A 23,320-nucleotide genomic window follows, 5' to 3' on the forward strand; every position below is an offset into this window, starting at 1 on the left:
GAAACCATATTGTTATATAGAATTAAATCAAAGCGCTAATGACAGAGCTGGTATTCTCACTGCTAATAACTCAGGAAAGAGCTATATCTTCAGTTTGACCAGTTAAGCTACACGAAGAGTCTAAATCTCACCTGTATCGCCATGCTCTCCAAAGATATTCAGGAAGACGTCAGCATCAGTCCCGCTGCCCTTCTCAGCAGAAGTGAACACACTCACTATGTACTTATTCACTGTAAAATGATCAAATATCAAAAAGAATAGCATATTTATGAACTCAGTGATATTGCACTGTATGTATGTGTTCTCATTCATATCTGACAGTGAACCGGTTATGTCATGATATTTCACATAGACAATGCCATCATGGTACCTTTCAAGTTATGCGACCATTGTCACTGAAACTGTAAATTTGACTGTAACCTCTCAGTTTTAACCGTAACCTCTCAGTTCTAACCGTAACCTCTCAGTTCTAACTGTAACCTCTCAGTTCTAACTGTAACCTCTCAGTTCTAACTGTAACCTCTCAGTTCTAACTGTAACCTCTCAGTTCTAACCGTAACCTCTCAGTTCTAACTGTAACCTCTCAGTTCTAACTGTAACCTCTCAGTTCTAACCGTAACCTCTCAGTTCCAAACGTAACCTCTTAGTTCCAACCGTAACCTCTCAGTTATAACTGTAACCTCTCAGTTCTAACTGTAACCTCTCAGTTCTAACCGTAACCTCTCAGTTCTAACCGTAACCTCTCAGTTCTAACTGTAACCTCTCAGTTATAACTGTAACCTCTCAGTTCAAACCGTAACCTCTCAGTTCCAACCATAACCTCTCAGTTATAACTGTAACCTCTCAGTTCTAACCGTAACCTCTCAGTTCCAACCGTAACCTCGCAGTTCCAACCATAATCTCTCAGTTATAACTGTAACCTCGCAATTTTAACCGTAACCTCTCAGTTCCAAACATAACCTCGCCGTTCCAACCGTAACCTCTCAGTTCTAACCGTAACCTCTCAGTTCTAACCGTAACCTCTCAGTTCCAACCATAACCTCTCAGTTCTAACTGTAACCTCGCAGTTCCAACCGTAATCTCTCAGTTCTAACCATAACCTCGCAGTTCCAACCGTAACCTCTCAGTTCTAACTGTAACCTCGCAGTTCCAACCGTAATCTCTCAGTTCTAACCGTAACCTCGCAGTTCCAACCGTAACCTCTCAGTTCTAACCGTAACCTCTCAGTTCTAACCGTAACCTCTCAGTTCTAACCGTAACCTCTCAGTTCTAACCGTAACCTCTCAGTTCTAACTGTAACCTCGCAGTTCCAACCGTAATCTCTCAGTTCTAACCGTAACCTCGCAGTTCCAACCGTAACCTCTCAGTTCTAACCGTAACCTCTCAATTCTAACCGTAACCTCTCAGTTCCAACCGTAACCTCTCAGTTCTAACTGTAACCTCGCAGTTCCAACCGTAATCTCTCAGTTCTAATCGTAACCTCGCAGTTCCAACCGTAACCTCTCAGTTCTAACCATAACCTCTCAGTTTTAACCGTAACCTCTCAGTTCTAACTGTAACCTCTCAGTTCTAACTGTAACCTCTCAGTTCTAACCGTAACCTCTCAGTTCTAACCGTAACCTCTCAGTTTTAACCGTAACCTCTCAGTTCTAACTGTAACCTCTCAGTTCTAACTGTAACCTCTCAGTTCTAACCGTAACCTCTCAGTTTTAACCGTAACCTCTCAGTTCTAACCGTAACCCGCTCCGTGGCTCGACGACTCATTGCGAGCTCACAGAACAGTGCTCCGGGCAGCCGAGCGGAAATGGAGGAAAACTCGCCTCCCTGCGGACCTGGCATCCTTTCACTCCCTCCTCTCTACATTTTCCTCCTCTGTCTCTGCTGCTAAAGCCACTTTCTTCCACTCTAAATTCCAAGCATCTGCCTCTAACCCTAGGAAGCTCTTTGCCACCTTCTCCTCCCTTCTGAATCCTCCTCCCCCTCCCCCCCCTCCTCCCTCTCTGCAGATGACTTCGTCAACCATTTTGAAAAGAAGGTCGACGACATCCGATCCTCGTTTGCTAAGTCAAACGACACCGCTGGTTCTGCTCACACTGCCCTACCCTGTGCTCTGACCTCTTTCTCCCCTCTCTCTCCAGATGAAATCTCGCTTCTTGTGACGGCCGGCCGCCCAACAACCTGCCCGCTTGACCCTATCCCCTCCTCTCTTCTCCAGACCATTTCCGGAGACCTTCTCCCTTACCTCACCTCGCTCATCAACTCATCCCTGACCGCTGGCTACGTCCCTTCCGTCTTCAAGAGAGCGAGTGTTGCACCCCTTCTGAAAAAACCTACACTCGATCCCTCCGATGTCAACAACTACAGACCAGTATCCCTTCTTTCTTTTCTCTCCAAAACTCTTGAACGTGCCGTCCTTGGCCAGCTCTCCCGCTATCTCTCTCAGAATGACCTTCTTGATCCAAATCAGTCAGGTTTCAAGACTAGTCATTCAACTGAGACTGCTCTTCTCTGTATCACGGAGGCGCTCCGCACTGCTAAAGCTAACTCTCTCTCCTCTGCTCTCATCCTTCTAGACCTATCGGCTGCCTTCGACACTGTGAACCATCAGATCCTCCTCTCCACCCTCTCCGAGTTGGGCATCTCCGGTGCGGCCCACGCTTGGATTGCGTCCTACCTGACAGGTCGCTCCTACCAGGTGGCGTGGCGAGAATCTGTCTCCTCGCCACGCGCTCTCACCACTGGTGTCCCCCAGGGCTCTGTTCTAGGCCCTCTCCTATTCTCGCTATGCACCAAGTCACTTGGCTCTGTCATAACCTCACATGGTCTCTCCTATCATTGCTATGCAGACGACACACAATTAATCTTCTCCTTTCCCCCTTCTGATGACCAGGTGGCGAATCGCATCTCTGCATGTCTGGCAGACATATCAGTGTGGATGACGGATCACCACCTCAAGCTGAACCTCGGCAAGACGGAGCTGCTCTTCCTCCCGGGGAAGGACTGCCCGTTCCATGATCTCGCCATCACGGTTGACAACTCCATTGTTTCCTCCTCCCAGAGCGCTAAGAACCTTGGCGTGATCCTGGACAACACCCTGTCGTTCTCAACTAACAACAAGGCGGTGGCCCGTTCCTGTAGGTTCATGCTCTACAACATCCGCAGAGTACGCCCCTGCCTCACACAGGAAGCGGCGCAGGTCCTAATCCAGGCACTTGTCATCTCCCGTCTGGATTACTGCAACTCGCTGTTGGCTGGGCTCCCTGCCTGTGCCATTAAACCCCTACAACTCATCCAGAACGCCGCAGCCCGTCTGGTGTTCAACCTTCCCAAGTTCTCTCACTTCACCCCGCTCCTCCGCTCTCTCCACTGGCTTCCAGTTGAAGCTCGCATCCGCTACAAGACCATGGTGCTTGCCTACGGAGCTGTGAGGGGAACGGCACCGCAGTACCTCCAGGCTCTGATCAGGCCCTACACCCAAACAAGGGCACTGCATTCATCCACCTCTGGCCTGCTCGCCTCCCTACCACTGAGGAAGTACAGTTCCCGCTCAGCCCAGTCAAAACTGTTTGCTGCTCTGGCCCCCCAATGGTGGAACAAACTCCCTCACGACGCCAGGACAGCGGAGTCAATCACCACCTTCCGGAGACACCTGAAACCCCACCTCTTCAAGGAATACCTAGGATAGGATAAAGCAATCCTTCTCACCCCCCCCCCTTAAGTGATTTAGATGCACTATTGTAAAGTGGCTGTTCCACTGATGTCAGAAGGTGAATTCACCAATTTGTAAGTCGCTCTGGATAAGAGCGTCTGCTAAATGACTTAAATGTAATGTAAATGTAATGTTAAATGTAACCTCTCAGTTTTAACCGTAACCTCTCAGTTCTAACCGTAACCTCTCAGTTTTAACCGTAACCTCTCAGTTCTAACCGTAACCTCTCAGTTCTAACCGTAACCTCTCAGTTTTAACCGTAACCTCTCAGTTCTAACCGTAACCTCTCAGTTTTAACCATAACCTCTCAGTTCTAACTGTAACCTCTCAGTTCTAACTGTAACCTCTCAGTTCTAACCGTAACCTCTCAGTTTTAACCATAACCTCTCAGTTTTAACCGTGAACTCTCAGTTCTAACCGTAACTTCTCCCTGTTCACATGTCTAGTCTCATGCCTCATGATTCTGTTTGTCTCCTCCTTCTTTCTCACAACAGACCACAGACAGACAGCCCATAGTTCCTCTAATCCTCAATGAGACAGTTTCCAAGTTAAATATTCATATACTGTGTGTGTGCGCACTTTGCACTCTCTGTGTGTGTGTGTGTGTGTGTGTGTGTGTGTGTGTGTGTGTGTGTGTGTGTGTGTGTGTGTGTGTGTGTGTGTGTGTGTGTGTGTGTGTGTGTGTGTGTGTGTGTGTGTGTGTGTGTGTGTGTGTGTGTGTGTGTGTGTGTGTGTGTGTGTGTGTGTGTGTGTGTGTGTGTGTGTGTGTGTGTGTGTGTGTGTGTGTGTGTGTGTGTGTGAGTGAGTGTGTGTGTGTGTGTGTGTGTGTGTGTGTGTGTGTGTGTGTGTGTGTGTGTGTGTGTGTGTGTGTGTGTGTGTGTGTGTGTGTGTGTGTGTGTGAGTGAGTGAGTGAGTGAGTGAGTGAGTGAGTGAGAGCCTACAGTACAGTAAGGGTGTTCCCAAGCCAGCTGTCTGGTTTGGAATAACAGGTCTCCTTGAAAAGTAGGCACGAGCAGAGGCATGATCTGTGTCCCCTACCATGGTGACATTTGTCCCCAAGAGACATGCACCCTGCATCCTACTCTCTCTCCATCTCTGTCTAACAGGGAGTTGTAAGGTGAAGGTCACATGGTAACAAGAGAACTACAATGCTTACCAGCCGATTACGCTCCATGGGGCACCTTACACACAAGTAACAGTAGGCAGAGTAACTTACGTAACTTTGGTTTACGCTTAAGAACATGAAGTGTGGGTTAATTAAGCAAAAAGGCACGAGGGGGTATGGGATATGGCCAATATACCATGGCTAAGTGCTGTTCTTAAGCACGACGCGACGCAGAGTGCCTGGATACAACACATAGCCGTGGTATATTGGCCATAAGTCACAAACCCCCAAGGTGCCTTATTGCTATTATAAACTGTTCACCAACTTCATTTGAGCAGGAAAAATAACTGTTTTGTCATACCCGTGTTATACGGTCTGATATACCACGACTGTCAGCCAATCAGCATTCAGGGCTCGAACCACCCAGTTTAGAACTACAATTATAAACTGGGTGGTTCGAGCCCTGAATGCTGATTGGCTGACAGCCATGGTATATTAGACGGTAAATGGCTAAGGGCTGTGTCCAGGCACTCTGCGTTGTGTTATTCATAAGAACAGCCCTTAGCCGTGGTATATTGGCCTTATACCACAAGATACCACAAGATACAGCATGCTGCTCCTAAATTATACTAAATGAAAGGGTTTTCCTTTACGTCATATACTGCATGCACTGTAGAGTGTATTTACTGCAATAGGTATGCAGTGGACAGTATGAACTGTAGAGTACAGTCTTGTGCAATGTAGCCTACACATCTTCTATGTGGATTTAACCTGTATAGCATACTGTGTGTAAAGGTATGCACTCCAGAGTAACCTACGTTTGGGGACATCCATGGGGTTGAGGCTGCCCAGCAGATCTCTGACATACAGGCCATCCCCCTCCTCACGGCTCAGCCAGTTGTTGCAGGCGAAGTAGAACCGCAGGTGTGGACGGTTCATGTCGGTCACCACGACCCGGTCCAGGAACCAGCTGGCGTTCAAGCCACCTGTGTTGTCATGTTCAATCCTGGGGACACAATGACAGTCAGGTACTGGAGGAAACGTCTCCTCATTTGACAATTACTCAAATTTCCACCCACTCTGACCATAGTGGATGAAAACGCACTTTGGTTATGAAATTTCACTTCCTTATGTTATAAAATACATTTTACCAAGACACACATGATTATTCATGTTCTGAATCGTTCAAGAAATGTATTTCTCTAACATTTAATTAACAGTATATCCAAAAAGTCGGATTTCGTGACATAATACATCCAATAACAAGCATCAACAGAGCAGTGCAGCTTTCTCACAGCAACTTAGAGGATTTTACATGTTTTGGTGGTCATCTACAAAGTTGTTTCCGCGGGTCTCAAAAAGATAAATTAACATGACATGAACTTAATTAAATGTAAAAGGCTTTGACAATAAAAAGCTTGCAGTACGCTCAGTGCTCTGTTTACATTTCAAAGAGATACACGTGTTTTTTTGCTATAAATCTTCAAAAAAATTACAGGAATTTTGCATTACAATGAAAAGCGTATACTAAAATATGAAAATAGTACTACATGTCACGTCTCAAAATGTAGATCTTACCTCTATGTTGTTTTATGTCCTGTGGATTCGAGAAGAAAGATGACGAGTTCAAAGTGAGCCTGTCAAGTAACGTTAGTTCATTCTAGCACAGCATCCTTCCTAGATGACAAGATGCTGTGCATTTTTCTAGATTTAGTCACCCTGTGCATAGACGTCAGTTCAACATCTTTTCACCATGATGCCATTGGATTTAGGTTGAAAGTTGTATGAATAAATAGGAAATTCCCTTAAATTGATGACTTTTTGCAAAATACAGTCAAGTTTCCACATTGAGTTGATTCAACGTTATCACGTTGATTTATTTTGTCGAAATGATGTGGACATTTTGATTCAACCAGTTTTTGGCCGACTTGGTCATTTTGGCCATACTGCAAGTGTAAAAACTCCAATACATTTGAACGGATTATGAAAAAGACATGAGGGTTGGTTTTCTTAGAGGAGTATTGGACACCCAACAATTAGCCTTCTGATATTCTAACTCATTCTATAGGATACACAACACTGTTAAACAAAAACATATGATAATATAATATTGCAACTACGAGCTACCATGTTTGCAACTAAGCTGCCACCATTTGGAAAGTACTAGGGAAGCAGTCCAAAAAAATGTTGGGATGATAGACCTAATGGTTTTTTTTCAGAGCATATGCAGGGAGACACATTTGCATACCTGTTCAACACCTTCATAATGTTGGCAGCTTATTGGGAGGCTAGTTTTAAAACACTTTATTTTTTACAGAGAACAGCACTGAACTTAAAAAAAATAATAATAATAACACTCACTCACTTAATATTGTAGCTGAATTCAGGAATGATAGCCTGCTAGCCTAGACTTGAATGACCTTTTAATTTATTTTCCATTTTCTGATTTTTGTTGTGGCAAAGAAATCCCAGAGAAAATGCGGTGCACTCCGACACTTGTTTCTCACCGAGGTCATATCCTGAAAGAACACAAGACGCTGTTGTGTAGTGGAGGCTTTGCAGGTATTCCTATACACACTTTTTTCAGTGGGCATAGTTTAAACTCACATCTTAATCCCAAGTCATTAGTATCAACGTAGTGCAGTGGTAGGCGGCTGATTGCATATGATAGTAAAATGTGTAGAATATCAGGAAAATAGCTTTACAGTTGAAGTTGGAAGTTTACATACACCTTAGCCAAATACATTTAAACTCAGTTTTTCACAATTCCTGACATTTAATCCTAGTAAAAAGTCCCCGTCTTAGGTCAATTAGGATAATCACTTTATTTTAAGAATGTGAAATGTCAGAATAATTGTAGAAAGAATGATTTATTTCAGCTTTCATTTCTTTCATCACATTTCCAGTGGGTCAGAAGTTTACATACACTCAATTAGTATTTGGTAGCATTGCCTTTAAATTGTTTAACTTGGGTCAAATGTTTCGGGGAGCCTTCCATAAGCTTCACACGATAAATTGGGTGAATTTTGGCCAATTCCTCCTGACAGCTGGTGTAACTGAGTCAGGTTTGTAGGCTTCCTTGCTCGCACACACTTTCTCAGTTCTGCTCACACATTTTATATGGGATTGAGGTCAGGGCTTTGTGATGACCACTCCAATAACTTGACTTTGATGTCCTTAAGACATCTTTGGGAGTATGCTTGGGGTCATTGTCCATTTGGAAGACCCATTTGCAACCAACCATTAACTTCCTGACTGATGTCTTGGGATGTTGCTTCAATATATCCACATAATTTTCCTCCCTCCTGATGCTATCTATTTTGTGAAGTGCACCTGTCCCTCCTGCAGCAAAGCACCCCCACAACATGATGCTGCCACCACTGTGCTTCACGGTTGGGATGGTGTTCTTCGGCTTGAAAGCCTCCCCCTTTTTCCTCCCACGATGGTCATAAAGATGGTCATTATGGCCAAAGAGTTCTATTTTTGTTTCATCAGACCAGAGGACATTTCTCCAAAAAGTATGATCTTTGTCCCCATGTGCAGTTGCAAACTGTCGTCTGTTGTTTTTATGTTGGTTTTGGAGTAGTGGCTTCTTCCTTGCTGAGCAGCCTTTCAGGTTATGTTGATATAGGACTTGTTTTACTGTGGATATAGATACTTTTGTACCTGTTTCCTCCAGCATCTTCACAAGGTCTGTTGCTGTTGTTCTGGGATTGATTTGCACTTTTCGCACCAAAGTACGTTCATCTCTAGGAGACAGAACGCGTCTCCTTCCTGAGCGGAGGCATTTTCTAAGCTGTTTAAAGGCACAGTCAACTTAGTGTATGTAAACCTCTGACCCACTGGAATTGTGACACAGTGAACTTTCAGTGAAATAATCTGTCTGTAAACAATAGTTGGAAAAAATGACTTGTGTCATGAACAAAGTAGGTGTCCTAACCGACTTGCCACAACTATAGTTTGTTAACAAGAACATAAGTGTATGTAAACTTCTGACTTCAAATGTAGATCAACATGAGATGATCTATAAAACAATCCAAAAAATCCCTGCCCCATGGCAAAAAGTTTACGATTTGATTTAAAACAGCATCATTTTCTCTTAGCCTCATGACAGAATGTCTAGGGTAGCATTATAAAACTGCAAATGTTTCTCTTTGCATCATTTCAGAATGTGTTGAAATGCCAGAAGTTAGCTGACCCCCTCTCCCCAAATGCGGGGACCCCCAAATGTGGTAGTCTTACACTGTATCAATTACACTGGACACCTGCTTGTTGAACATCTCATTCCAAAATCATGGGCATTGATATGGTGTTCATCCCCCCTTTGCTTCTATAACAGCCTCCACTCTTCTGGGAAGGTTTTCCACTAGATGTTGGAACATTTCTGCGGGGACTTGCTTCCATTCAGCCACAAGAGCATTTGTGAGGTTGGACAGTGATGTTGGGCGATTAAGCCTGGCTCACAATCGGTGTTCCAATTCATCACAAAGGTGTTTGATGGAGTTGAGCTCAGGGCTCTGTGCTAGCCGTCAAGTTCTTCCACAGCGATCTCGACAAACCATTTCTATATGGACATCACTTTGTCCACGGGGGCTTTGTCATGATGAAACAGGAAAAGGCCTTTCCCAAACTCTTGCCACAAAGTTGGAAGCACAGAATCGTTGAGAATGTCATTGTATGCTATAGTGTTAAGATTACCCTTCTCTGGAACTAAGGGTCCTAGCCCGAACCATGAAAACAGCCACAGACCATTATTGCTTTTCCACCAAACTTTAGGGTTGGCACTATGCATTCGGGCAGGTAGCGTTCTCCTAGCATCCGCCAAACCCAGATTCGTCTGTCGGATTGCCAGATGGTGAAGCGTGATTCATCATCCAGAGAACGTGTTTCCACTGCTCCAGAGTCCACTGGCGGTAAGCTTTACAGCACTTCAGCCGACGCTTGGTATTACACATGGTAATCTTAGGCTTGTGTGGTGCTGCTCGGTCATGGACCTTGCTTCCATAGTCTGTTTGGAACTCTGTAGTTTTGCAGACGATTTTTACATACTTCAGCACTCGGCAGTCCTGTTCTGTGAGCTTGTGTGGCCTACCACTTCGCAGCTGAGCCGTTGTTGCTTCTAGAAGTTTCCACTTCACTATAACAGCACTTACAGTTGACCGGTGCAGCTCGAGCAGGGAAATTTGACGAACTGACTTGTTGGAAAGGTTGCATCCTATGACGGTGCCACATTGAAGGTCTTCAGTAAGGCCATTCTACGGCCAATGTTTGTCTATGGAGATTGCATGGCTGTGTGCTTGATTTTATACACCTGTCATCAATGGGTGTGGCTGAATTAATTTGAAGGGGTGCCCACATACTTTTGTATGTATAGTGTTTGCATGTAGTACAATAGAGAATAATCATGCACCAAGTAGCATACACAAACGCAAAGTATGTGACATATATTCACATACTCGCCACACACATAGTCTAGTTTTCGCAAAATATGAAACAGCTCACAGAAGAAAGACATTGGTAGCTGGTAGGGTAGATATCTGCCAGTAAGTTCTATCTAAGGCAACAATGGTTACGCAAACCAGGTATCTAAAAAGTTTGGTCCGAAGTCTTGGCTGAATCTTTGCCATGTGCATTTCAGTCCTCATGCGCTCTTTGAACATTTCTGAATGCTTTCCCAAAAAACCTTCCCAATTAAAAGTAGGCCTACCTGGCAGAACGTCATCATGAAGATTTTTCCCAGACTTCAAAAATGGTCTTCTGATGTGGTTTAAGCAGTATTGTGGACTTAAAACATCACATTTTTGTAGTTTTTCTATGAAAAGTGTGATTTTGAGAGTGAAAACCTGACAAATCTATAGAAAACGCATTTAAAACTTTAGGAAAATGTAATTTTTCACACAAGGTGCCTTTCCTTCGCCATGCGGGCCGTTTGGGAAATACCTGGAGAAGTATACTCACGTCTCCAGGCACCATTACACCACTGACCAGTCCTGCTACGACATTGTGAGTAGGCCTTTTTTTTGCACAGTTAAGTTCAGTTTTGCAGAGATAAAATGTCGCCCAAAGTGGCATCTTACAGATTAAATATCCTATGTTATGAGAAATTGTAGGCCTATTAATTTAGGTAGTGGTTAAATGACAATTAGCCCTGGAAAGTTTCAGAACACATTGACATGGATAATGAAGATGGTCTAGAGCAGCGATGGGCAACTAGCGAGGGGACTGGTGAGAGGGCCACTAAAATAGGGGGGGTGGATGTGGATACGCAGACCCACAAGCCACTGCGGCCCCTCGTGATGAGTTCCGTTTTCTATGTGGCCCCCACACCCATAAAGGTTGCCCATCTCTGGTCGAGATGTAAAACTGCTTGCATTTTGCACTTCAGATTTTCAGATGTTTGATTTTTTTTATTCCTATAAACATATAGCTCTAGGCTACTACCAACACCCAGGGCATTGTAGTCACTCAGACAATCTATGTCTCCTCACTTTTTAAGACTGGGATGTGACCCAGATCCCATCTCTAGCACCATCATCATCACAACCCCCAGTGAACAGATGGTGCTTCACGCTCAGTGATCATTCTGAGGAAATCCCCCACAGGCATTATAAACTCAGTCGGCGACGACAGGACAGTATGCTGTTAATGTAGTGTACTATAAGTTAAACCAGTCACCATGATGCCATCACCATAAGCCATGCTGTACCTCAGCTTCTTCAAGGGCCCAACATTGTGTGTTTTAATCCGGAACACGTCCGTCTTATTTTTCTCAAATGCCGTTCGGCTTCTGTAATGTGAAAAAAGATAGCATGAGCAAGAGAGAGAGAGACAGCCTACAAGATAAATAGGGATAAAGATAGATCTGGTCAATTGAAGCTGTTGACAGATTAGACCACTTAGTGTGAGGCACAATGAGGATCTCCTGCCAGGCTGGTAAAGGTGGCAGAATCCCAGTATTCTGTTGCCTCCTCTAAAATATTGGTAACACTTTCTTTGACATGAGTGGTCTTGAATGTACATGACACCTCATGATAGGTCTTATGTCATATTCATGTCATATGAACCATCAAATAAAGTGTTAACTGAAAGACAATCCTATTCAGCGTCAGATCAAAGTGTCATGTGCATAGGCCAGCCTACTATTGTCTCTGTCACAGGGTGGTAGAATCGGACACCTGCCCAGAGACAGTCTGGGGTTTTGGCACTCCTCTACCCACTCCTCTACCTCTGACAGTGACAGATAGCTGGTGTCTCTGCGGCAGGTCCTTCTCTGCCATCCGTGGTGAATCAGATACGATACCCTCCGACAATAGAGAATAGACCTGGCATTGTCATTGACCCACATTTCTCTTAATGCTCCCCTACCCACAATTATGGTGAATATTCAACTCTATGTGATAATGCCAGGCCTGCACTCCCTAAATAAAGGGCAAAATGCGTTAAAGGACTAAATGACTGTCCAACACTGTGTCTAAAATGTACCTGCAAAAGAAATTCAAACTGACATTGACAAAACAAATCAACCCCAATGCAAACTTTGGAATTCATGTCACTTGAACAGTTATATCTGCACAGTTCCATCGGAATTCCAAAATGTTGCATTTCGCTCTGCCTTGATTGTTCCAATCTTGCAGACCTGTTGAAAACCAGAGCTTCCACTTACCTGTATCATGATGCAAATGTTCATTGATCATTCCATAATACAGGTAGAACATACAGGACATCGGCTATATCTGAGTAAGGTGAAACTGTACTCCTCAGTTGTAATGTTGGTAATAACAATAAAGCTATATGTCACAGCTATTTGTAATGAATTACACATTGACACATGGACCTAGAAAACATGAATATGCACAACAGACTGCATACATACTATATGCACATACACTTGTATATATACAGTATCTTCGTATGTTCATCTGTATATTCTGTGACATATTGAGTCAATGTGTCTCATGTGATGGGGGAGAATGACAGGACTTCCAGGTGTGAGTGACAAGGTGTAGTCAACTGTACTATAGATGAGGCCTAGGTACAGGATACTGTATACGTGTAAATCTATCTGCGTATCCATGGGTGTGAAGTGATAAGGAGAGCCTTCGACTTGCATGATAACAGTCCCTGTACTATGGGTCCTCATATTACGACACAGATTAGTGTGTCGTCTGGAAATGACATCGTGGTCTTCTTTCATTTGCTCTAAATGAAAAGAAGACCGGCCATGTCACGTAGTTCTTCCTTACTCCAGATACTCTGTGTGTCCATTATGTGTACGGAGTGCATCCCGTACTTTAGCCAGGCCTCTATCGAACGCATTACAAGCTTTGCTTCCTCTCATAATGGATCGTATCCATCAGTCACATCATTTCTATGACCATCTGGCAAACGTGATAAGGCCAGTTCTTAAAATGATCAGTAGCTTTTTTTGTGGTTTGATAAATGTATTGATTTGATAGTTGAGGTCAGAGCAGCATCACTAAGTCAGCTCATGTGAGGCTCATGTGGTTAAAGTTACAGGACTGCACTCTTATACAGCCTCATACCCACAATGCAACACAACACAGGTAATCCTACTGTAATAATCATCCTTAGGTAGACCGATAAAAATACCTCTTTTCTGTGCTGAAGAATCAGAGAGAAATGCAAAGGTTAAAGGTTAAAGAGTAACAGTTGGCATAGAAAATGATTTTTTTTCTGCACAAATAGTAAAATTCCACATTGTACATCCCAATCACAACATCCAAATTGTACATTCATGAATTAGGATGAAAACGTATGCCTTGTCAATGATTCACAGTGTATATAATTCAATGCTAGCAATAAATGAATACTAAAGATTGAAACATATTGACACAGCATTTTGAGTTCAGGATTACGTTTATGAGATAATATGGAACATGATTGGGATCGTGTCCTTTTATAACCCTGACCCTCTGTGAATCAGTAGTTCATTATAGTAAGTGATGTATTCCAGCATTTATTTTTAGTAATACCGCAGAGCTGACATATGCATTAGGAGAAAATACCATTGAACTCACTTGCTGGCCAGGTGCACTTTGGGAGTGATGCCAAAGTCTCCAAAAAGAGTGACAAACACATTGGCGTCTGTGCCTGCCCCTCTCACATCACCTGTGACAGTCACCACCTCATACACTGAGAGAGAGAGAGAGAGAGAGAGAGAGAGAGAGAGAGAGAGAGAGAGAGAGAGAGAGAGAGAGAGAGAGAGAGAGAGAGAGAGAGAGAGAGAGAGAGAGAGAGAGAGAGAGAGAGAGAGAGAGAGAGAGAGAGAGAGAGAGAGAGAGAGAGAGAGAGAGAGAGAGAGAGAGAGAGAGAGAGAGAGGCATAATTTCATTAGTTGATTTGATACATTAGTTGAGCCCACAACACAACAATCTATTCCGAAGCCCTGCTGAAACGCAGATTAAAAATGTTGTCCTTCTGCTTGTGGGCATGACCTCGCTTTACAGCGTCAGCTGAACATTGGGCCTGAACCCTGTCCAATCTATTTCTCCATAAGTTTGACCAGGCTTCGTAAACAAATAGGATAAAAGTAAGATCATAAGAACTGGCAGTGTGTCACCTGAAAACACGTTGATAGCCTTTTACGATGGCGCAATTAGAAGCATTATGTTTCCTTCCATAGAGGGCTGCCAGGGAACTCACTGCAGATAATCTGCCGTTGGAGAATCCATGCCTGGCTGCAAGCCTACTAAGGCTTTCTCTCTCACATTTCAGAGCTGGATTTCTCTCTCTCTCTCTCTCTCTCTCTCTCTCTCTCTCTCTCTCTCTCTCTCTCTCTCTCTCTCTCTCTCTCCCTTTCCCTCTCTCTCTCTCTGTCTGACTAACTGACAGCCTCCAAACAGACAGGGAGGAGGGTAGATGAACACTCCTCAGTATCGTGTGACTGTGTTTGTTTGGAACCCACCACACCCGTCTCTCTGTGTTTATGTCTGTGACTAAAGCATGTGTAGATGTATTTGTTTTGCTGCTAAAGCTGTAAGTCAGTGGAAGGGCTTTCTATAATTCTTTGAGTCTGGTGTGATTACATTTCATTGCTCTTTTTATACAAACAATATGAACCTGGATTGTTATAGGTTCCTGAATTATTTCCTTTGTTATATTATGTCTTCTTCCTTCATCAGGCTTCATCAGGCTTCATCAGGCTTCATCAGGCTTCATTATGCGTTTTCTATACCACTGAGACCTGAAGGTAAAGTACACTTAGAAAAAGCTTTGGCTTTCCGCCTTGAAGAACCCTTTTTGTCTCCAGGTAGAACCCTTTTTAGTTCCAGATAAAAACCCTTCTGGGTTCCAGGTAGAACCCTCTGTGGAAAGGGTTCTACTTGGAACCAAATAGCGTTCTTCAAAGGGTTCTCCTATGAAAACAGCCAAATAACATTTTAAGATTCCAGATAGCACCTTTTTGCACATGGTAGTAATAGGATAGAGCTTGGGCTATAGAGTAATGTTACCAGGGCGTTTGAATAAAACCCCCTGGCCAGTCAATATCATTAGGTAACATGAAGATCATGGTTACATGATACACCGAAAAATTGAAAACACATTGTTCAAAACATACAATTCTCAGGGAGAAGTACATTTTTAATCTAAAAAAAAATATTCATATTTTTCCGTCATTGTCTTTTGATGAACGAAAACATGTTCTATCATAGTAGCTCAAAATTGATCAGAAATTACTACTCTGCTTTGCTCTTTGCAATTTTGTTTTTTGTTCTTCCTCCTCCTTGTACCCCTATTTTTACAGTACTGTACCCTGCATCTCACAAACTTGTCCTTTGTCTCTGTGATACTGTAATTCTTGTTCTTTGTTGATATGAACCTGCAACCAGTCAACATCTACTGAGCAGTCGGTACTGTTAATAAATGGAAAACACAATGTTCAGGGCCATACAATTTGTCCATTGTACAGTATACAGCCTACAATGCACTGTACTACAGTATCCATTCTCAGACTTTCTCCTTCCCACCTTCAACAACCTGTTTGCTCTCTGAACTGGCTTATATTGGTTGTGTCGCATCATTTGAAACAGGTTAAATCAATTTTGAGTGGTTGTGTTCAATCAATGACATATGTTCTCTATTTGTATTTGATTGTTGCCACTTGTGTTTACCAGTATGGATGACATGTGCATTAGAGTGCAGAATGAGAGAGAGAGAGAGAGAGAGAGACAGAGACAGAGAGAGAGAGACAGACAGTGAGAGAGATGATAAAACCTGATCTCGGAGAGACCTAATAAAGAGAGATGATAAAACCTGATCTTAGAGAAAGACCTGATAAAGAGAGATGATAAAACCTGATCTCGGAGAGACCTAATAAAGAGAGATGATAAAACCTGATCTTAGAGAAAGACCTGATAAAGAGAGATGATAAAACCTGATCTCGGAGAGACCTAATAAAGAGAGATGATAAAACCTGATCTTAGAGAAAGACCTGATAAAGAGAGATGATAAAACCTGATCTCGGAGAGACCTAATAAAGAGAGATGATAAAACCTGATCTTAGAGAAAGACCTGATAAAGAGAGATGATAAAACCTGATCTCGGAGAGACCTAATAAAGAGAGATGATTAAACCTGATCTCAGAGAAAGACCTGATAAATTATTATAACAAGAGATGTGATAATGGTATGACCTGATGAACCTGAGCTGATATGTGTAGAAGATAGAGAGTTCTCCTTCTTGAGCCTAGGTTCAGCCAAGCCTCACTTTATCAAAGCCAGGTAACTGAGAAGACAGACACCTATCCTCCTTAGGCCTTAAATGATGAGACACCACTAACCCAAACTGCATCTCCATCACAGTCAAAGAGCAGACTAAATATAGATCTGCTTTTGTGTCAACTGTTTTTACTAGCAGTGCAATGTAAAGATGAAACCTACCATTAACAGTATTACTTTAAAGGGAAAATGGTCTTTAGTGAGCTATTGAAAGGCTTGCTATAGCTATTTCAGTAAGGCCCAGCTTAGTGTGTGTGTGTGTGTGTGTGTGTGTGTGTGTGTGTGTGTGTGTGTGTGTGTGTGTGTGTGTGTGTGTGTGTGTGTGTGTGTGTGTGTGCGCGTGCGCGTGTGTGTGTGTGTGTGTGCGTGTGTGTGCGCGTGTGCGTGTGTGTGTGTGTGTGTGTCTGGTCTCAGTCCTTGCTCCTGGCCCCAGCGTTGCTCTCAGCTCTACCCCAACCTTTCCTCCCAACCCTGGACCTAGGCCCTGGCCCCAGCCTGACTCCAAGCAGCTGTCGGCCTCTCAGTCTCTGTGGGGCTTCATTCATGTGGAACACACTGAGCTTTCATCCAGGGACAATCACAGAGGGGTCCCCAGACAGGCTCTACAACAACACAGTAGAGTCCAGCTTGGCTGTAGAACTCAGTGCCACTTCAGAATACAGCACTGCTTAGAACTGGAGTAACTTACAACCCAGACTTACAGCTGAACTATGTAGAGGTACTGTCATGCCCTAGCTGGGAGCCGTCCCATGGTCCTACCTTTCTTTTTGTGGTACTCTTCCTCATAGCCATCGGAGGAGTCTGTTTGGTAGGTCATCAGCTCATTGTAGTAGATCTCAGCGTAATCCACCTGCTTGGCCTTGGGCTTCTTCCCTTTCTTCCCTTTCTTGTCTTTCTTGTCCTCATCACTGTCGGCCGATCCCTTCTTCGGCTTCTTCTTCTTTTTCTTCTTGGAGTCTTCTTCTTCTCCCTCCTGATCTTCCAAGAGGGGCTCCTCATCCTGAGCCTTCTTCTTCTTCTTCCCTCCATCTGTGGACTTCCTGCCTTTGGACCCCATCTCCTCCTCTCCCTGTTGGTCTCCCTCAGAAGACGACTTCTTTTTCTTCTTCTTTTCCTCCTTAACTTCTCCCTCAGTCATGTCCTCTTCTTCAGATTTCTTCTTCTTGGGTTTTGTTTCGATGGTGTCATTGTTGTTCTGCTCGTCATCTCCCTCTTCCTCATTTTCAATCACTTCATCCCCCTCCCTCTTCTCTGCATCATCTTCTGCTTTCTTTTTCTTCTTTTCTTTTTTCTCTTTCACCTTATCGTGGCGTTCCCCTTTATTCTTCCTCTCTTTCTCTGGTTCCTCGTCAGACTCCTCTGGGCTCTTGTGTTTCTTCCTCTTCTTCGCTCCGTCTGGCTTGGTGTCTCCGCTGGCGTCAGACTTGCTCTTCCCTTTCGGTTTTGGCTCCTTTTCCTCCACGTCGCAATCCACCTCTTCAGTTTCCTCCGTTCCTGCAGTTTTTTTCTCTTTTGAGGGCATATTTTATTCATCCGCTTCTCTGGCCTTCAGTTTCGTAAGAGCTTCCTTGAGTTTCTGGAGGTGTAAGACAATTCATTTGACCCGTGGCGGCAGGCCGCGCAGTGGCCCCTGGGTACACTGGACTGGACTGGCTGGTGTGTGGGTTTGCGGGAGGAGGATGCTGGGGCCGCAGGGAGCTCTGTCTGGCTAGGAGCGCTCCTCCTGGACCAGGGCCGCCAACACGCTCTGCTCATGAAAAATTACTGGCTTCACGTGACCCGCAGGAGAAAGCCCTGTGAAAAAGGAGCCTTGCCGAGAGAACTTATCCTCTCTGCCCCGCGCTGTGTTCTCCATTATTCATAGTGTCAGGATCGCTTTACGGGCCGGGGGCGTCTCGCTTTTACCTATGTGCACACTCAAGCACACGTACACTCACACACCTACAGGCACAAACACAACACACACCCCTCTCCACCACCTAACACGCCTGGACACACATAATGCATTATCATGAACAACTGCAGGACATGACTGAACATACAAGGCCTAAGTGTATTGAACTCATATTAGTCCTATGCATGGAGCGCTTACCTGCAGCTAGTCTATAGTCAAACTAAAAGTCCAGCTGTAAGACGAATGTCCAAACAATGATTATCTTATGGCTGGTGCTATGGATCCACTTTGCACCTCAGAGAGCTGGTTAGAGAATTTCGTTGTAGCAAATATTTAATATCTGACAACCATTAACCATAAAGTAAAACAAAAAAATAAGTTCAGGTGTTTTGTTGACCAAAGAAAACAGCATTTCATGCTAATCAACACCATTTAGTGTTTTCCGTAACACTTTATTATAAGCTCATTAGTAAGGCTTTATGAGTTGTTCATAAACATCTATAACTACATTCATAAAGTAGTATGACCAAGCTGTATGATGCATTATGATGAAAAGTTCTATAAATGAGCAATAAGGGGCGGCAGGGTAGCCTAGTGGTTAGAGAGTTGGACTAGTAACCAAAAGGTTGAAAGTTCATATCCCTGAGCTGACAAGGTACAAATCTGTTGTTCTGCCCCTGAACAGGCAGTTAACCCACTGTTCCTAGGCTGTCATTGAAAATAAGAATTTGTTCTTAACTGACTTGCCTAGTTAAAAAAAATAAGGCCTGAGAGGGTGTGGTATATGGCCAATATATGCTGTTCTTATGTACAACACAACACAAACCCCCGACGTGCCTCATTTATATTATAAACTGGTGACCAACGTAATTAGAGCAGTAAAGAAATATACCTGTGGTATACGGTCTGATGTAACACGGCTGTCAGCCAATCAGCATTCAGGGCTCCAACCACCCAGTTTATGACGCCTAATACAAATCATTTATAGTATATAGCTACTTCAGTCACACCTTCAGTAAAGCTCCATCCATAATGACCTCTGCTGTTTAGAAGGAGTCAGGTCAACCCAGCCTCACCTCTGACCACTTCATGCAAGAACAAGGTATTTAGCTTGTGATATACAAACTATCATCTACTGTAGCCTACTTACTAGAGTTTGGTGTATGTTAAATACTGTGCATTGTTGTGGTTTCAGTTTGCTTGTTTAATCAGGAAATGCAGGACATCTCTTAAGCCGTTTCTCCTACTCTTTTAAATGGAGTTGAATAAAACATGTTTTAATCACACAGACCCATGTTTAATTCACATGGACAAACGATTCAAATAGACGACAGACGATAAGACAGGTTAACCACTTACACAAAGCTACAGGCAAAGTAACACTTGATCTAATCCTGGATAAAAATCCAATCTCAAGTAGTACTGCATTGTACTTTGATATCCTGCATTCTATGAATGCTAAAAGAAATGAAAAGGTCAGCACAACTTCCTGTTGAGGGTTGAGAAGTTTTTAAGAAAACAGTCACCTCAGACGATGTATTATTTCAGAATCAAGTTCATGTGCCCATGTAGCACACTCCATACCCTTTCATATACATATCTGCACCTGTGCATGAGCCACACCGCTCCATTAGGCTTATTGCTGCTACCAGATACCGGATCATCTAGACAGGAGGCGGTCAGGGGGGAAGGAGATTAAGGAAGGGGATTGGAGAGGAGGGAAAGAGATCGGGCACAATAATCTTCATATCTCTATAATCAACTGTCTGATGATACCCAATCCACAAATGACTGCAGATAGTCAGGTCTCGTCTCAGCAGTTAACCACAGAGCATATCTAAAAATAGCTACATGATTGACTGATTGATTTGTTTTATTATTACAGTGTTGGTCATCTTCAGGATGCCCAGCCCACATGGACTTATAAAACACTGCATTTGCTGTAGCTAAATAAATAAATAATGTATATATATATGTTCACCACGGGAGGTTGGTGTCACCTTAATTGGGGAGGAGAAGCTCGTGGTAATGGCTGGAGCTGAATAGGTGGAATAGTATCAAACAGATTATTTCCATGTGTTTGATGCCATTCCATTTGCTCAGTTCCAGCCATTATTGTGAGTGGACCTCCCCTCAGCAGCCTCCATTGATGTTCACATACAGTATACAGTATATACGGCAGTGACATACAATTGAGAAAACAAAACAAAAACCTTTTAAGTATAGAACTTCTCTTGTCGCGTCTTCCAAGATTTGGAGATCAAATTTGCAACCAGGAACACTTCTTCTCTGAATTGTCATTCAAGGTTTTCTTCAGCACTACTACAGAATAGTTCAGTTTTTGTTGTTACCATTTTTTCAAACAAGATTTCTCTTAAATCATCATATAATGTACAGTAAAATAAAAAGTGCAGTACATTCTCAATCTCCCCTACATCTCAGACTGTTCTGTACATAGCCACTCTTCTTTGTTTATTACATTGAACCTAACGACCTCCATTTCCAGAGGAGGTATCCCGGTTCTCAACTGGGCACACAAGGACCTTTGGTTTCTGGTTAGGTGAGAGGTGACATGAGGTTCTGGATCCTAGCTGTCAGTTGACCATTTCTCTTTGTAGTTTAGGGTTCATTTGTGTTTGATCACTTTGATATTGCATCATAACTTGTTTCTAAATACAGTATGTGTTGTAGATCAGCTTCCTTAAATATGTCATTGAGTTCCTTTGTCCAAGGGTAGTTGTGTTTTATCCTAGTTGAAAACCATGTCTTCTGGCATATCAATAACATGGTTCCATAAATAAATCATTTCACCCCTCTGACCCCGCTTTCATGGGCTCCAAAACCATGTCTCATTGAATAGCAAGGCTTGGGGCAAACTTATGCACTGCTAAAAAACATTGTATGGCTCTATTCTGAATAGAGTTTGCTGTTTTGGCTTTTTTACAAACCCAGATTCCTGCAGCATAGTTCAATATAGGACACACATATGAATTATATAGCTATGAATATGTACCAAGGTCTTTAGAGATTTTCAATTTACTAAGAATGGACCCCAACACTACTTTCAGAGTCAGATATGGACTTGATACCCTCCTCAAAGGTCATATATTGAACAAAAAGGAAACCAGGGTATTTACAATGCACTCAGAGAGTATTCAGACCCGTTCCCTTCTTCCACATGTTGTTATATAACAGACTTTTTCTAGAATGGATTAAACAATACATTTTCCTCATCAATCTACACACAATAGCCCATAATGACAAAGCGAAAACTGTTTTTTAGAATATTTTTAAAATGTATATAAAAATATTTAGGAAAACCTGTTTTTGCTTTGTCATTATCGGCTATTGTAGATAGATTGATGAGCGTAAAAAAACAATTTAATCAATTTTAAGAATAAGGCTGTAACGTAACAAAAGTCTGAAAAGGTCTGAATACATTCCGAATGCACTGTATATGAGCAAGTGTACTCTGGTGTACCAGATCTCCATCTGGTGTACTAGATCTCCATCTGGTGTACCAGATCTCCATCTGGTGTACTAGATCTCCATCTGGTGTACTAGATCTCCATCTGGTGTACCAGATCTCCATCTGGTGTACTAGATCTCCATCTGGTGTACTAGATCTCCATCTGGTGTACTAGATCTCCATCTGGTGTACTAGATCTCCATCTGGTGTACCAGATCTCCATCTGGTGTACCAGATCTCCATCTGGTGTACCAGTTCTCCATCTGGTGTACCAGATCTCCATCTGGTGTACCAGATCTCCATCTGGTGTACTAGATCTCCATCTGGTGTACTAGATCTCCATCTGGTGTACTAGATCTCCATCTGGTGTACCAGATCTCCATCTGGTGTACCAGTTCTCCATCTGGTGTACCAGATCTCCATCTGGTGTACCAGATCTCCATCTGGTGTACCAGATCTCCATCTGGTGTACTAGATCTCCATCTGGTGTACTAGATCTCCATCTGGTGTACCAGATCTCCATCTGGTGTACCAGATCTCCATCTGGTGTACCAGTTCTCCATCTGGTGTACCAGATCTCCATCTGGTGTACCAGATCTCCATCTGGTGTACCAGATCTCCATCTGGTGTACTAGATCTCCATCTGGTGTACTAGATCTCCATCTGGTGTACTAGATCTCCATCTGGTGTACCAGATCTCCATCTGGTGTACCAGATCTCCATCTGGTGTACTAGATCTCCATCTGGTGTACTAGATCTCCATCTGGTGTACCAGATCTCCATCTGGTGTACTAGATCTCCATCTGGTGTACTAGATCTCCATCTGGTGTACCAGATCTCCATCTGGTGTACTAGATCTCCATCTGGTGTACCAGATCTCCATCTGGTGTACTAGATCTCCATATGGTGTACTAGATCTCCATCTGGTGTACCAGATCTCCATCTGGTGTACTAGATCTCCATCTGGTGTACCAGATCTCCATCTGGTGTACCAGATCTCCATCTGGTACACCAGAGCTTGACAGTGTTCAAAATACATTGCAAATCAAACTCACTCTCTCCAAGGAGGACAATATAATCTGCGTACAATAGTATCCCCAAAGTCATGTCTTCTAATATAACTCCTAGATTAGGATGCTTGATTTGATGGGCCAAGGCCTTTAGAAAAAGGGCTAACAAATTTGGGGAAAGCACATGGCCTTTTTTGACTCCAAACGGAGTGGGAAACCATCCAGTCTTCAACTCATTTACCTGTCTACAGGAGACTGGAGCTCTGTATAGGGAACCATCCAGTCTTCAACTCATTTACCTGTCTACAGGAGACTGGAGCTCTGTATAGGGAACCATCCAGTCTTCAACTCATTTACCTGTCTACAGGAGACTGGAGCTCTGTATAGGGAACCAT

The 23,320-nt window shown here is 43.3% G+C and overlaps 1 protein-coding gene across 1 annotated transcript in view; it reads right to left on the bottom strand.

The window, feature by feature from the left end:
• The window catches only part of LOC135517057 (lipoxygenase homology domain-containing protein 1-like), a 56,838-nt gene extending 38,764 nt beyond the window's left edge, over nucleotides 1–18,074 (bottom strand). The window contains 5 exon segments of the mRNA XM_064941080.1: nucleotides 132–230; nucleotides 5,633–5,820; nucleotides 11,521–11,601; nucleotides 13,853–13,967; nucleotides 17,312–18,074. Coding sequence (XP_064797152.1) covers nucleotides 132–230; nucleotides 5,633–5,820; nucleotides 11,521–11,601; nucleotides 13,853–13,967; nucleotides 17,312–18,074 — 1,246 coding nt within the window.
• Between the last annotated feature and the right edge of the window lie 5,246 nt (nucleotides 18,075–23,320).

This window comes from Oncorhynchus masou, chromosome 28 (assembly GCF_036934945.1).
Source record: "Oncorhynchus masou masou isolate Uvic2021 chromosome 28, UVic_Omas_1.1, whole genome shotgun sequence".
In the NCBI taxonomy this organism is placed as follows: domain Eukaryota; kingdom Metazoa; phylum Chordata; class Actinopteri; order Salmoniformes; family Salmonidae; genus Oncorhynchus; species Oncorhynchus masou.